This window comes from Diplotaxodon limnothrissa, linkage group LG16, assembly GCF_057381915.1.
Source record: "Diplotaxodon limnothrissa isolate DT_005_m linkage group LG16, D_limnothrissa_male_GT1.1, whole genome shotgun sequence".
Lineage (NCBI taxonomy): Eukaryota > Metazoa > Chordata > Actinopteri > Cichliformes > Cichlidae > Diplotaxodon > Diplotaxodon limnothrissa.
Genome location: NC_140611.1, coordinates 12,177,833 through 12,193,580, shown reverse-complemented (window position 1 = coordinate 12,193,580; position 15,748 = coordinate 12,177,833). Strand labels below are relative to the sequence as shown.

General features: G+C 40.0%; 1 protein-coding gene across 1 annotated transcript; it reads left to right on the top strand.

Moving 5' to 3' along the window:
- Positions 1–532: 532 nt before the first annotated feature.
- Positions 533–10,990, top strand: efhc2 (EF-hand domain (C-terminal) containing 2). The gene is made up of 15 exons (XM_085374606.1): positions 533–574; positions 832–1,020; positions 1,244–1,394; positions 2,130–2,353; positions 2,504–2,755; positions 3,424–3,531; positions 4,564–4,702; positions 5,387–5,552; positions 5,674–5,816; positions 5,952–6,148; positions 6,352–6,485; positions 7,241–7,435; positions 8,308–8,400; positions 9,464–9,563; positions 10,848–10,990. The coding sequence occupies exons 1-15, from the start codon at positions 533–535 to the stop codon at positions 10,962–10,964; spliced, it is 2,250 nt and encodes a 749-aa protein (XP_085230732.1). The 3' UTR covers positions 10,965–10,990.
- Positions 10,991–15,748: the final 4,758 nt, after the last annotated feature.

Genomic DNA, 15,748 nt, shown 5'->3' with positions numbered 1-15,748 from the left:
TTCTTGAGTCCAAGTTAAATTTTTGCAGGATGTGTGTGGCATACATTAAATTATAATTTCTTAGGTAGACACAGAGGGCTTTTAAAAAGTTCAAGCAAGAATTATTTCCAAATCATCAGAATGTACAGTAAACTCTAAACAGCAAGGTATTATTTACAGGGATAATTACTTAATTACCTTAGTAGTGGTGGTTATATTATGCCAACTCTGATACTATTTGTAAACTTTAATATATAAATAGTACATAAGTACACAGTTTACGCTCTGTTGCACTTTTTAACTTGTAGGAAAAATAATGTGTTTATAAATTCTTTTTTATTTAATTGGCTATGTTAGCATCAAAATATACGATGAACAGCAATAATTTGAATATTGTTATGAAAATAAAAATATTTCATTGGTTCTTTTTGTTGCTAAGAGACGTGTCCCCAAAAGACGTTTCCATGGTAACAGACCAATAACAGACCGTTGGAACTTCAGGGCCGCTGAGTTTTATGGAGAAAGTAATCCAACAGTTATAAGTATTACCACCATGGCTTTACCGTTTCTGCCAGGGAACTCTCCCAATGAAAGAGTAAGTTTACGACACTTCGTATGTTTCTCGCAAATTACCGAGTTTCGTTAGCAGGCGACTTCCTTAGCTAGAAACTAACCCCAGGTCGCCTGTTAGCTAGAGAGCGCTTAAGCTCAGATAAAAGTGGTTGTACGAGTGGGTGAGTGATGTATGCTGTTTAGAAAGCGCTTTGAGTACTCAGGCATATAAGAACCAGTCTATTTAACATGTTTTTAATAGAAAGTGCTCAGATATACTTTCTCCTTTCTGTACCACAGCTGGGGAAGGAGAGATTCCACAAATCCCAACATTTTAACTATTCCAGTGGAGTCCCTATGCTGGTTGGGTCTGAGAAGCCAGGCATTGGAGGAGAACATTTAGTTGGTCAGGAGATTAAACCAAAGTACTCCGTCTATCCCATAGGAAGTGGTACCGGTTTACCACCATGGGTAACCTTTGACAAACAGGTGAATAATAGAAACTGATTTTAATTCTCCACTCAGACAGACATGGTATAGCTTTATGTTATTTTTTTTCATGTCTGTTATTAAGGTTTAAAGCTTCCAATATCTTGTGTTACTCATTCAAGTAAAAAAAAAAATTAAAGCCTGGTATTTTTTAAAGCCTGTAATCATTTTGCATTTGTCATTTGAGTAATTTTAGCCACAAAATATCATTTTGTTCTTCTAGGTTCTGTGTTTTGATGCATACTTCCAGGAGACTGTACCTGAGGCTCAGTCTGAGACGTACAGAATCAGAAAGTGTAAGATCTACTTCTTCCTGGAAGACGATACCATACAGGTTGTGGAGCCGGAGTACAAGAACAGTGGCATTCCCCAAGGTGTCTGTGATATAACAGGAAATATCTTGAGAATATTGCTTAAATTCAATTACAGCCTCAATAAATAAATAAACAATGAGACACTATGCAAAATATAAATGGAAACAGAATAAAATGAGTTGCAAATCTGATAAACTCACATTTTACTCATGATAAAAACTTGTAACATTTTTAAGAAAAAAATAAGGTCACTTTTGAATTTGATGGGAGGAAGATGAAGAAGAAGAAATTCAAATATTGCATTTTAATTCGTCTGACTACAGATGCAGTCTACTTTGCCTCTCTAAATTTTAAATGAGTGTTTGCTCAGAGAAGATGGTGGCGTTGTTCACATACAGCTTCTTCTCTGCATGATTGAGCTTTAACCGTTTCTGCCAACCATTTGTGGAAAGTGAACAGTGATTTCTGGAAGTGTTCCTGAGCTGATGCAGTGATTTCCATGATAAAACCATGCCTGTATTAGATGCCTTCGGGGTGGCGATGATCATGGGCATCCAGCATTGATTTTCAGCTTTGTCTCTTGCAAAAAGACATTTCTCCAGACAAATATGGGTTTATGAGTTTGTCAGTGATTGCATTCTGTTTTAATTTACATTCTATACAGCATCACAACTCTTTTGGGATTGGGTTTGGATTTTTGTTAATCTTCTGCTTTTTCCCAAGTGGCCCAAAAATCTGCAATATGATGAGAGTTTCCAGACTCATTTGTTACTGTGTTGGTGATCCCTGTCATAGGAACACTCATTCGTCGCCACCGTATTCCACTGCCTCCTCCAAATGAAGGCCAGTTCTACAACCTGTTCCATTTCAACATCAACCAACAGATGAAGCTGCACTCTCGCACATTCACTGTGACTGACTGTGACTCTTTCACAAGGAACTTTCTGACAAAACTTGGGGTGCACGTAAATAACCCTACAACTGTACCTGAGGACCCCTACAGCAGCCTACGGGAACAGGTGGGCATCCGAAATACATTTTTTGTTGTTTGTATTTTATTTTAACTCTTTTTTTTTTTTTTAACTCTGTCGAAATATATTTTAATCCTCCTTTATTTATTTTTTTTAAAGAAAGTTATAGCGAATAATCTATTTGTTTCACGCTTTCAGCTCAAAAAGAGTATGCAGCCACTTCGGCCATATGAGAGACATGATACGCTGAAGCAGTTCTTGGACCATGACCGCAAAGTCCTGCGCTTCTACTGCTTCTGGGATGACTCACAGAGCATTTATGTTGACTTGCGGGAGCTCATACTGCACTACTTCCTGGTTGATGACACCATAGAGATCCGGGAGGTGATCCCCCCAAATTCTGGCAGAGACAAAGTGAACAAATTTCTTCGTCGCTGCAGACTACCTAAGGTAGGTAAAGCAGCGTGATAAGAGCGCGATAACAGCTGTCGAGAAATGAGAGAGTAAAGAAAAAAAGCACAGGCAGGGTTATACAAAAGGATAAATAAGGGCTTTTTTGAGCTTGAAGTTTTGCTATTTCTTTGTTTTTGTTAACTTTTAAAGATGGTTACTCCTAACCTAAAGGCTTGCAGTGTCCCTCTTTCTGGTTGTGTTGCTTCTTTTCGTCTTCCTGCTTTCATGGAGACCTCATTCACTCTGACAGGACTGCTTTAGCACCCAGTTTCCCTCAAGCATGTAGGCTTTCTCCTCCAGTTACTGACTGACCAAGCTTAATTCATCCTGAAGGACATCCAGGCATCAATCATGTCAATGTATAACTATGTGTTTTCAGTCCAGTAACGTTGTTTGCTCCGATGCCTTTTTATTAAATGTCAGCCTTAAAGGTTGAGCAGACTTTGCCATCCAGTGGGAAATCACCGTGTCCTTAACGACAGATCTCGTTTCCTTCTTCAGTCTTATTTTGTTGATCTGCTTCTCCCTCTCTCTTTCAGTCTTTTATCCGTCTTTTTATTTCTCTTACCAGTTGTGTGCATGCAGAATGGTATTTACTTATAAAGAATAATTTTTGTTTAACAGTTTCTGTATTTTTCCTGTCCGCACTTGTTTCCCTTTTGCAGCATGTTCCAGCCAAAGTCAAGCAGCCTGGAGAGATAACAGACCGCACGGTGCTCAACGTGCTCACCTCCAGTACTATGGGAAACCGCTACATACTGGACAGCCTCAAAGTATGTCCTGTCTCAGCCACGCTCACACTACAAACATGCTAATGGGATGTTATTTGAGAGGTCACTGAGAGGCTAGGCAGTTAGCGAGATTTACATGAATCTCAGAGGTTAAACCTAAAACGAGCTATTAAGACACTCGATTAGAGTTAGAGGATAAAATATGCGTCAAATTACAATCCAGTAATCCAGTCTAGGGGAAGGCAGCTTCCTTTTTCAGTTAATACAATACTGTGCAAACCTCTTGTGTCACTCCTCATTTCCTCCATATTTTGCTAGGAAATTAGGAAATAGAGGCAATTTATTGAAACATGTGTGTACATATGTGGAAATACAATATATAAGGCAAAAACAGAGGATGTACAAGACCTTGAAAGTCAAAGTATGACCACCTTTATACTTCACAGTCTGAACTCTCTTAGGTGGGTTTTCTTCTAATTTCTTTGACTATCCTTTAGGAATAGCTCTCAAAGACTTTCAAAGTTCTTCTTTGGATGTTGGCTGCTTTTTGTTCTGTTCTCTGTGAAGATGATGCCACACTGCTAAAATGATTCTGCTGAGGCCAGTCCATGACTGATAATGTTCCATTGTGTGTTTCTCTATTCAGATATGCTTTTACTGCGTTGGCAGTGTCATGCTGAAAAAGAAGCTGTTGCTAATCAAACACAGATTATGTTTGACCACACTTTTCTGTATTAAATAATAATTCCATCAATTTTCAGTTTTGCCTGTATGCAACCATCAGTCTTATCAGAAATAAAGGTTTCCTGAGTTTGACCCAAAATAAGGTTTTAAAATGCTTCCACAGAGCGTTAATCTTATTCCACCATTTTTGGTGACATAATTTCTGCTGTGGATTTTAATACAGGATTCTTCGATCACCATGTCCCACTCCCTGTATCCACTCAGCACCAGGCTCTTAATAGATATAACCATCCAATTCATGTGTGTTTAAGTAATTCAATTCAACAAGTAAGATTCTATATAAGTTTTTGTTTTGTTTACTCATGTCATTATCTCTATTCTCACCTGCAGACCGGAGCTGTCCACGAGGAATTCTACAAGGACTGTGATTTAATCATAGGTGGGGAAGTGAATGTGTGGGGCAGGAGAGTAATCCTCGCTGACTGTGATGACTTCACCAAACACTACTACCGCGCCAAATATGGCATCGGTACGGTAAACACTACTGCAGTGCTGTTGATTTCTTTATTTCAGTATTACTAAAAATGTTTGCATTGTTTCTTTGGACAGGATTGTCAACTGAAAATAAAAAATTGCATTATGTATACACCTATGGAATAACTGATGTAAGAAAATGCTTACAGTGACATATTTTTTCCTGGGGATTTTCACTTGTGTCTTGCATTGCATTAATATAAACACTTGGGGGCAGTAAGAGCAAGCATCTGCCAAAGCCGTCTTTCTTGTGGAGGTGATTCCTGAATCCAATGGTACAGGATAGATTTGCTTTCTGTCTATAGAGAGCGCTTATTGCTTGACGCTTATTAGAAAAACAGAAAGTGTTCAACACCACTGATGAACTGACAAAAGACACCTGGGCCTCCAGTTAAAGTTAAAGGCACTTACTCCCCAGCAGGGAAAAACCTTATAGTGTATCCTTGCTCACTGCCACCCTGGGCAGGTTTTGGGGGCTTGCTGCATTAGTCACAGTAGGAAACAAGACAGAGGCCCCGCTGACAGGTCACTGTGATGGAAGTGTCCCTTCTTGCTCTGAGTAGTCAGGGGTCAGCTCAGGGATAGATGACCTGTTTCGTTGTGATCATTTAAGCTCTCCTCCTGGGTTTATTTTCTTCTTTTAAATGTTTTGTCTCTTCTTTCTTCTGCTTCCTCTTAGAGGACTTCACCCCGTTGCAGTACAAAGCTCCGCCAGCCCCTAAGCCCCCGAGACCTGTGCCCCCCTACAACGGCTTTGGCTCAGAGGAGGACTCGCTTAGCTTCTGCCAGCACCTCCTGCCCAAGCCACCACGGAAAGACTTCCAGAAATTTATGGCGAAAGACAGGTTCGATGAGTTTAAGTCACAGTCACAATCAAATTAGTGAAAGTTTTTTATCTCTACTCTATCTCTCACTATATGTGTGTTAGTGCTAGTCCCGAACTCTACTGTGAGCCTGTCTCCACAGGTATGGCTTGGACAGTAAAGTGCTGAATTTCCAAGCTAAGATGATTACAGCTGATCCAGTTGACAGAGAGCGGGTCTTCATCATCTCCTTCTACCTCTCCAATGACACCATCAGTGTGTTTGAACGCCCACAGAAGAACTCAGGTAAAAACTTTCCATCCTCATTTGCAACAGAAACACTCGTAGGACCTGAGATACAAATCGATGACCCTCATGGTTCGGATACATGTAGTTAAGTATTACAGAAGCTTTCTTTCTACACTCTGTCCCATGTTGTAGGTGTTCTTGGTGGTAAGTTTCTGGAGCGCGGTCGTGTAAAGAAGCCAGGCCAGGAGCTGTTTAAGAGTCAGCTGTCTCAGTACTTTACAGCTCAGGATCTGTATGTGGGAGCTACCCTCTGCCTTAACAGCATCAACTTCCAGCTTCTGGATGCTGATGAATACACATTCAAGTACATGGAGCAGCATGCTGAGGAGGTAAAGAGGAAAAATAAGAAATCAGCTCAAGCTGGTTTTAGTTTTTTGTCTCGGGGGCATGAAGCAGTCCGCTTTTCCTTAAGTGCTATTATTTCCTTAACTGCATTTCGTTACCCTGTACCTGTGCATGTGCAATGACAATAAAGTTGAATTCTATTCTAATTCTATTCTATTAAGCATGTTTTCTGTGTTACCCTTTAAAGTTTCCCAGAGCCAACATGGGCATCATCATTAGCAAACTAAGGTCCCTTCCGGAGGAGAAACAGTGTGAGATCAGGAAGTTTCTGACTCTCAGTGACCCCAGCAACACTGGCTTCATCCCTTTTGAGTCGATAAGGTACAGTAATGAAGCAAAAACACTTGCAGTTTAATCTCTAGCCCGCAAGTGTTGAAGTACGTGATCAATGTATTCAGTTCTCCAAGGTGAAATTACTGCCAGCACCTCCTGTTAGCAGAGTGTGGTAACTTGGACGAGACCGAGAGAAGGGTTCTAGTTCCCAACCATAAAGTGATGAAAAGGACAGTTAATCACTACATATGTGGAGTTTAAATAGTGATTTACTGGAGACTAATTTGTTCCTATCCAATTCTAGGGATGTAAATATAATAAGTGACACATGAAAGCAAAGAGAAATCCTGTGCACAGTATATTAAGGGTGTTTTCACATCTGCAGGGTTTAGTCAGTTTAAATCAAATTCTAAGTCGAACTCTCTTCGTTTTATGGAAAATGGAGAATAAAACAGTTAGTATGGGCCAGCTATAAATTGAATGTAAGTTCTCCATGTTATCCACTCAGCGAGAACATAACCTCAACCTCTTTCCTCTATTTACTTTTGTTGCTCCAGACACATCTGACCAATAAGCATACTACACGTTCTCACTTATTTTGTAGCAACACATTTTGGTTCACTTGGAGTTCCCCTTCGAGTTTTATCTGGTAACCAGAAACCAAATCTTCGTGTTTAGATACTCATGAGCTGATTTGGACCAGAGTAAGTGAACTGTAGGTGTGAAAACAACCTTAAAGGATTGTGAGATGTGGGTTAATTCATTTGTCATCAGTTTTTGTATATTATTTTCTCCCCACATAGGAGCCTGCTGCTGGGACTGGACTGCAATCTGTCTGAGCACGAGGTGCTGGTGCTGGGCCGGTGTTTCTCAGAGCGCGAGCAGACCCAGGTGGACGTGGGCTTGATGCTGGCTGTGGCCCAGGACTTCCTCAAGAAGAAGGCCTTTGAAGAATTCCCTAAAATGGCCAGAGCATTCGCGGATCACGATCGACACAAGTAAGGCAAAATACTATTGCAACATAAACACAGACACACACAGAAAAACACACAGGCAGATAGCGTCACAACAAGGCATCAATCGTGCAGCCTGTGGCCCCCATACCTCAGAGCAACGATTAGTTCCAGCAATGCCATAGCGGAGCATGGGAACCAGATGGATCCTTAAGACCTGTTTAGCCCAGTGCGCACGCGCGCGCGCACACACACACACACACACACACACACACACACACACACACACACACACACACACACACACAGTCTCCTGAGTCTATTATGTGTGTTTTTCATTGTCTGTCACCTTCATTTTGTTTTAGTGCATAAAATCACATATTTAATGCGCACACACTGCTCATCCACTTGATAGGACCTTTAACCCACTTTTGCTGATTTGTTTATGTGACACAAGTGTAGACACCCTTGATAGGCATCAACTTGTTCATCAGCGTCCCTGTAATAAGGAAGGCATGAAAAGAACAGCGCCTCTGGACTCGCGGTCATTACTGTGGAGAATAAGTGTTCTTGCAGGACAGACATCCTCTGTTTTACACACATTGTCCAAATACGATATCACTTTAAAACGTTTTCCACTAGCACTGAATATATGTCAGTCCTTATGGGAATTACATGTACTTTATGTTAAACTAACAACAAAGGCCAGCTCATGTTGCTGCTGATGGCACATTGTCTCTGATGTAATGTACTGGCCTCTAACCAACATGTTTTGTTTTGTTTTTTTTCTTAGAGCCTTTCTCAAATGTCTCTACAAACAGCAGGCTCACAGCCAATGCGAGTCTGAACTGTAGCTGCAGCTTTTGGCTCTACCATATGTTGGATATGTTGTGCGCTTGTTTTGTTTTTTTCTTTAGGACACAACGTCTCTCCACAAAAGCGATAAGGACCATTTGTAAAGCTTTCCACCTTCCCGTGCCCAACAGCCTGCTCGAAGGTCTTCTCAGCAAGTAAGAGCCCACAAATCAGTTTAGAGTAGAGCAGTTCAAGGTCCCCTCAAAAATGTCAGAACATTTTCAGAAGGCTTTTCAGAAAGGTTTATTTTCACCGAGGTGAAGTGCAGTCCGCAATCTGTGCCCGGGATTGTTCTTGTCATACAAAAAAAATCTCTACCGAACTGAAAACCACAAAAATTAAGAAATGGTGCCTTGTTACAATCTTTTCAAGGACATATCTTATAAATATTTAAAGGTGTGTTCTGACCAGAGTTGTTTTTTTTAATTGCACTTGAAATTTTGGTTTCTATTTTCAGTTGGTTTCCAGTGTGCGTTTCATTTTTTTGTTTCAGCTTGATTTATTTAGTTTCAGTGTTTAGACTCAGTTTTGTTTTTATTTGTTATTATTTGTGTTGGGGGTATTTGACTGGGTAAGACATATAAGACATCAAGTAGACATCCCAATCACAATCTGCACTAACATCTCCTGATGGTTGAGAAAACTACATTTTAAAAATCTTAAAGACAATTTCTACGTATTTTTTTGGCTGCTTTTGTCAGCCCAGAATATTGTTTGGTAGTTTCTGTTTTCTCTGAAGTCTACATTGTTTATTTTTATTCCACATTAAAAAAAATCATACTTGGCTTTACAGTTGTTGTTACAAGTTGCAAAGAAAAGTTTTGAAGTAGTGCAGATAAAGTGCAGAAATATGGGTTAAACTTGGCCCAGGTGGTGTGAATACAGTCCAATATGCATCCGTACAAACTGAAAATATTTCACCTTTCAACAAAAAATGTATGAAAGCCACAGAGATTCTGACTCAGACTGGATTTTCCAGAAGCCACAGACAAACAGAAAGTACATGATTATTGTAGCACCTTTGGGGCAGCTGGAACTGGAAGAATAAGCAAAAATTGCAGGAGTCTGATAATTAATGTGTAATTCCATCTGTGACTTATTTTTGAAAAGGAAGCAATTCTTAAATTTTAGTTTGCAAAATGGTTCAATAAGCTCCAGCGACTGTGACCATGAAGCACAAAAAAACAGTTTCTCAAGTGGATGGCATCTTTTATTCAGGTTTGCAGATGGAGATGAGATTGACTACTATGCCTTCCTTGCTGGTATTAACTGGTTAGAGCACCCTGCTCCACCCGTGATGCCTGAAGACACCTTAAAGGTGAGAAAAAGCAGGAACTATAAAGCAAATAAAGCAAGAAGAAAGAGTCAATTCAGTGAGAGACAGTAAGTGATTTCACAGCATGTGCACAGATTTTTTAAATAGGGGTAACTGAAAATGAGTTTACGTTCTCCTCTAACCTGCAATCACTCAGTGGATGAGTGAGCCAAAGGCAGAATCAAGTGAGCGGAAAGGAACAGTCATCGGATAAGAAGACAATTTGTGTGTGTGTGTGTGTGTGTGTGTGTGTGTGTGTGTGTGTGTGTGTGTGTGTGTGTGTGTGTGTGTGTGTGTAAGGCAAATGTCTTGAGAGAGACATACATACAGAGGTGGTCAAAAAGAAGTAGCTCTTCTCTTCTCTTCTTCTCTCTTTTACTTGTATCTTTCCTGTGTAATACAAATTCGGCATGCTACGCTACAGCCAAATCTAAGCAGAAACAGGTGAGCAGGAGAGATATTCACCAGACTTGCGTGAATAGAACAAGAGTGAAGGAATCTGTGTATGTGCTCACGGTGTGTGTGTGTGTGTGTGTGTATACTGACACTGTGCTTAATTTATTCTCCATTTTCCTCTGCCATGGTTTCCAGCTGCTTTTTTCCTCGCCTGCTTCTAAGCCCAAACTCATTGCTCAGTCTCTGCTCAACTACTCTGCCGTCCTAAAAAATCTCCAAGGCAAACCCTCGAAGAGACCAAAAATGGCCACTGCACCTTTTTAACATTTTTTAAGGTGTCAAGAACAACAGGAATGTCACGTTGGCAGGTCCAGACAAACTAACTTCTCCTTGCGTGCCTTTTTGGTATTTGCTGCATTCCAGCTCGCTGTTTAGCATTGCTGATTTTCTTATTGCCTCTGCTGTTATCATTCTTTTGTTCTGTTCATTTTACTTTATCTTGGAAACAATTTTAAAAAAAAGTGGAAAGTGCTAAATGGCACTTTTGTAAGCAGGATTTTCCTTTGTTTCCTAGGGTTTAATCAGTATAATGGAGGTAAAAGACAGCCCTCAGTTTTGTTAACGTTTGAAAAAGCAGTGCTATTTTAAATAGCCCTTTTGCTACACTCTGAAATGTTTCATTTGTGCAAAAGTGCATAGTCAAGTCATAGTGCAGAGTCAAGCAAATAAAAGAACAATAAAGGAGAGCGTTATCCCAGAGAAGCACAAACAGTCACAGAGGAGAGAAAGAAATAGTAAAATAAAGCTGGACACCAGAATGATCAATTATTTACAACACTAAGTATTTGAATCTGCTCAAAGTGACGTGTGTGTTCCTGTTCCTGTTTCCAGTTTGAAGTCGATGTGGGGTTTGATGGTGGCCGAGCAGCCGTGAAAAACATCAACTACTCTGCCTTCCTGCAGGATGCATTCAGCTTGCCCTCAAACAGCAGTGACACCTCAGCATAGACACATACCCTTACCCCATGGACACAAACACACACACTGCTCATTCCTCAATTAAAGGACATGGTACATCACATAACCAGCCTCTTGTGTTTTCATCATGGGTCACAGTGAAGATGTGTAAAACCACAGGAGAGGTGGTATGCATGTGTGTGTGTACAGTTTGGCAGCAGTGCTTAAAGCGCAAAGCTAAAACAATTGAGTTAACTGGAAAATTGGTGCTTTAGGGGAGAGAAGTTGTGAGAACACAGATGTTTTTTTTATGTACTTGCATGTGTTAGTGTGTGTTTGCGATTTGGTTTGAACTTAATCAAGATATGGTTGAAAAACACATGCTGGCCAGAGCTCTGCTCACAAACATATTGATTAAACAGTATTACCTTTACAAGAAAAAGCTGACATTTGGCAGTCATTTTGTTAATGATACCATGTTGTGTCTGCCTTGCCAAATGATTAAACTAAAGGACAAGGACATAAAAATTTTAGGTACTAAACTTTATCATTTTAACAACTAAATAAGGTTGTAAAGATAAACATGCTACACGTTGTTCAAAGTCATCAGTGATACTCCGAAACCTAACCCTGGGAATTCAGAACATGTAGTTAATGTTTTCGTGAAATTCCTTTCCCAAATCTTGGCAATGATGGAATTTAGAAAACAGTCTGACACACATCAGAAACTATTCACATTTTTACAGGGTTATGGTAGGGTTAGGCTGATGACTAAGCCCTCAGAGGTTTAAGCTGCTTTAACCCTTTGAGGGCTAAGGTTAAGCCTAATTACAGCTCCCGCAGCCTCTGCAAGCTGCTTCGCAACCCTACCTCTACTCCAGCTCTTCCATTTCATAGTATTTATGTTGTTTCTGACTTAATCAGTGTCATGCTTGTTGTCACTGATGCCTGCCAAAGATAAATTACTGCAGACACGGTGGTTAACACATTTGCCTTGCAGCAAGAAAGTCCTGTATTTGAATCCACCAGCTGGCTGACGCCTTTCTGTGTGGAGGTTGCACATTCTCCCTGCATGGGTTCTCTCCAAATGCTCTGGCTTCACCGCCCAGTGCTCCACCCAAGTCAGATTAACTGGTGTTCAAAACTGGCCACAGGTAGGAAAGTGAGTGTGAATGGTTGTCTTTCCGTTGATTTTGTTGACAGACTGGCAACCTTAATTCATAAGAAGTGAACTGAAGTGAATGACCTCAACCATACAGCTCTTTACTTGGTATGAATCTTCTAGTCACTGGACCCTTTTCTATCTCCTCTAGAGCTATAGAAAAAAATGTACAGATGAGATCAGAATTATTAGACCCCTATGAAAAAAAATGTATTTCCCAAGTACTGTTAAAGAGAGCAATGGGTTTTTAACACAGCATTTTCCAAACATCCTGGTTTTATTTTGAATGCTTACATTATTTTGCTTTGCAGAAAGAAACATGATTATTTAACAAAAAAGCAAAACTAGCAGCTTGCAGTCATTTCTTGTAGTTTTCAATAAGTCTCCTGACCAATCGCAGCTCACTCTTCTTTGGCAGATCTCAAGCTCCTCCAGATTTGATGGTAGTGTGGCTTGGACCTTGGCCTTCCGTTCAGTTTAGGCCAGGCCACAGACTTTTTAATGGGATTCAAATCAGGGCTTTGGGGAGTCCAATCAGTAACATGTCGTTGGAAGATAAAGCGACAACCCAGGCCAAGTTTTGCTGCTGACTGCAGTTTTCTTTCAAAATCTACAAATATCCTTCTTTCTTCATTATTCCTTGCACCTTGACGAGATTCTCAGTTCCAGACATACTGAAGCACCCTCACAGCATAATACTCCCACCACCATGCTTTACTATTCTATTGGTTGTACGCCTCAATCTTCTTTCTCTAAATATAAGCAGTGTCTTTGTTGTCGCTCTAGTTTCATCTCATCTGACTAAAGGATGAACTTCCAGTAAATGTAATCTTTCTCCAGGTTGTATTTAGCATAGCTCAGTGTGGCTTGAAGGTTTCTCTTTTGTAGAAATGGAGCTTTTCTTGGTCTGCAGCCTCACAGTCCATTCCTTTGGGGTTCTAGTAATTATCGTCTTTGACACTAAAATTCCCAACTTGGCTAAGTCATTCACTCGTGTCTTGGCAGTTGTTCTGGGTACTGGACACAAAATTATCAGCCCTCCTGTTAAATCAAAAGTTTTCACAGGGGGCTGATCATTTTGCCCTAATCCGTAGATGGGTTGTAATGATCCAAAATCCAGAAATTATATCCAGGCTTTATATTTTTATGATCATGGCAAAAATTTTCAAAGTCGAAATGTAAATAGAGAAAACAAAATGGATGTTGTTGTTTTTTGTTGTCTCTCTTTGGCTTCAGTTATAAATTCCCTGAGGCTCATTCCGGCATCAGTGACTTATTGTCAGTGATAGTTGTGGGAATTCTTTTCTCATACTAAATGGATGAAAACATCGCAAAGGATATTGGCAACACATAGAAGTGAAGAGTGAATTCTTCATAGGTCAGAATTACATGGAACTACACTCTCATGTTTGCCTGTCTGTATGTGGCACTGCTGGAATATGAAAAAGCACAGGTTGTTCAGGTTGAGGCGCCGTTGTAATGGGAGCCGGCGTTGCAAATTATAGTAATGGGATAAGTCAAACATTGGGTAATCAAACACCGAATCCCCTTTGTGTAACCACACACACACATGTCTGTGAAGGTTCTCAGTAACCACACACACATGCAAACACACACCATATGTACCGCCTCACCCCTTTCACACTGAGCACAGAAACAGTGCATTACATCACTCAGGGCATTATCAGGTCCTGTCCGCCTGCTTTCACACGTACTAAAATATTAACCTCCACAGTCACCCGCCACCAAAACACAACGAGTGACGGTGATGCGGTCAGCGGTGGCAGGGAGCTTCCTGGGCACATGCTTGGCTTTTTTTTGCTTTCTGAAACATGAGGTGAGAGAGAGAGAGGATAATGAGGGAGGAATTTCAACGCCTCCACCACCCACACATCGTCCAACACTCCTCTTCCTCCTGTCAGTTGCTATGCACCCACACATCCCATTTTCTGCCCTGTCACGGTCTGTGGCACAGCAACAGCAGATTGAATGGGTTGCGTCATCATCATTGGGCTTAGAAATATGGATGTGACATATGAGGTGCACAACGTCCTTCAGGAGTAGGCTGGGCTTTTAAAAATATAGAATATTATAGTTTCAGCTGAAGTATACAAAGTACTTGCTGATCAATGATTTTTGATTGTCTTTGGATGTATTCAGAAAATAAATTACGCTTTGCGACAAACAATAAGTTTGTTAGTGGGATGCCTCTGTTATTTAAAGTGGGGAGGAAGTACTCAGAGACTTACTGACATATGGGGAAGGTCATGCAGTGAAAATATCAAAGGAAGTTATTATATTCAGGACAATGTATTACTACTTTTAAAAAGTGCTCCAGGCAGAGTAATGGTCACTGTGACTGTTATGTGTACTGTATATTAGATTATAAATATGCATTCAGTTAAAAACAAGCAAATAATGATTGTGTTCTTTACAGATTAATCACTAATCATTTCCCAAATGAATCCATTAAATGTAGAGTAGAAAGTAGTGGAAGACACTCATCTAGTTATGAACCAAATTTCCACTTACTCACTGCTGCTTTTTTTTGCAGATAATCAGAACATCCTGAACTTTAATATATATGTATATGTGAAAGAACATATATAAGTGTGCGGATTTATATACATCCAGACCAGTTAGAGAAGAGAATCAAAAACTATGAAAAGGAGAGAACAGCTTATTGATCTCAGATCTTTTGCTTCTGTGTCGGACACAAAAGAAAGATGTCTGTCAGGTTTCAAAAGCAGTTAGGTCGATCCTTCAGAAAAGTAGTGTATCTTTTTCAGGAGTCCTTCCGTTTGTGTAGGATGGGCCTTCTTGGCACAAGTTGACAAAAGGCAGTAATGTCAGCTTGGATTCTGTTCAGGTTCACATTTGGAGGGTTTACCCCAAATATTGCTGTAATAGCAGACAGTGCAGTTTTCCCCAAATTGTAGAAAACTTTCAAAATCTTGACATCAGAAATGTTTTAAATTTGGGTACGAACGAAGACAGTTTACAACGATCACATGTAGTCTTAAGGTCACAGTAAATTTCTGTTAATTAAATAATCTGACTTTGGCCCAGTGAAGCCTGTGTATGGTCTTAAATTCGATTGTTTCGATTATTTCACTTTGTGCCACTCCCATCTTTGTTTTGAAGAGTGTAAAGTTACAAGGCAATGAGCATTTAGTAATTTATTCCATTGTTTCAAATGCGTGCTACACTTTGAGGACAGCAGAGAGAACTGAGGGAAGGGGGGAACACAGGTAAAAGAAAATTTGACCTAAAAAAAATTTCTTTCTCCTTCATCTGTTCTCATCTGTACTGAACTCAAATCTATGTGAGAATTGTGCAAAAGAAAAAGTTTTTTTTTTTTTTTAAAAAAAGGTGCAAAGCCCTCCTTTATGCTGCTTTTAACAGATTTCAAGGTGGCTGTACATTTTTATAGCATTTTTAAGCAAAAGCGGTTACACAGACCTCACCCTGAATTTATTTTAGATTCTTCTAGGCTATGTCTACGGGCACATTTTAATGTTTAAACCACACTTTTGAATGATTGTTTCAGATCTCAACGACCACTCACTATGCAATGGACTAGAGTTCCTCATTCTGTAGTGCTGTCCAAATGAATTATGAGTATTATCACAATATCAACCGTATTTGTGCTTATTAATTTGAGAAAATGCAC

Bases quoted from the DNA above. Each gene is read 5' to 3' on its own strand.
- efhc2 (XM_085374606.1), top strand. From the start codon at position 533: ATGGCTTTACCGTTTCTGCCAGGGAACTCTCCCAATGAAAGA. The intron at 575-831 runs GTAAGTTTACGA...TCTGTACCACAG, and splicing joins GGAACTCTCCCAATGAAAGA to CTGGGGAAGGAGAGATTCCA. The intron at 7,436-8,307 runs GTAAGGCAAAAT...TTTTTTCTTTAG, and splicing joins GCGGATCACGATCGACACAA to GACACAACGTCTCTCCACAA.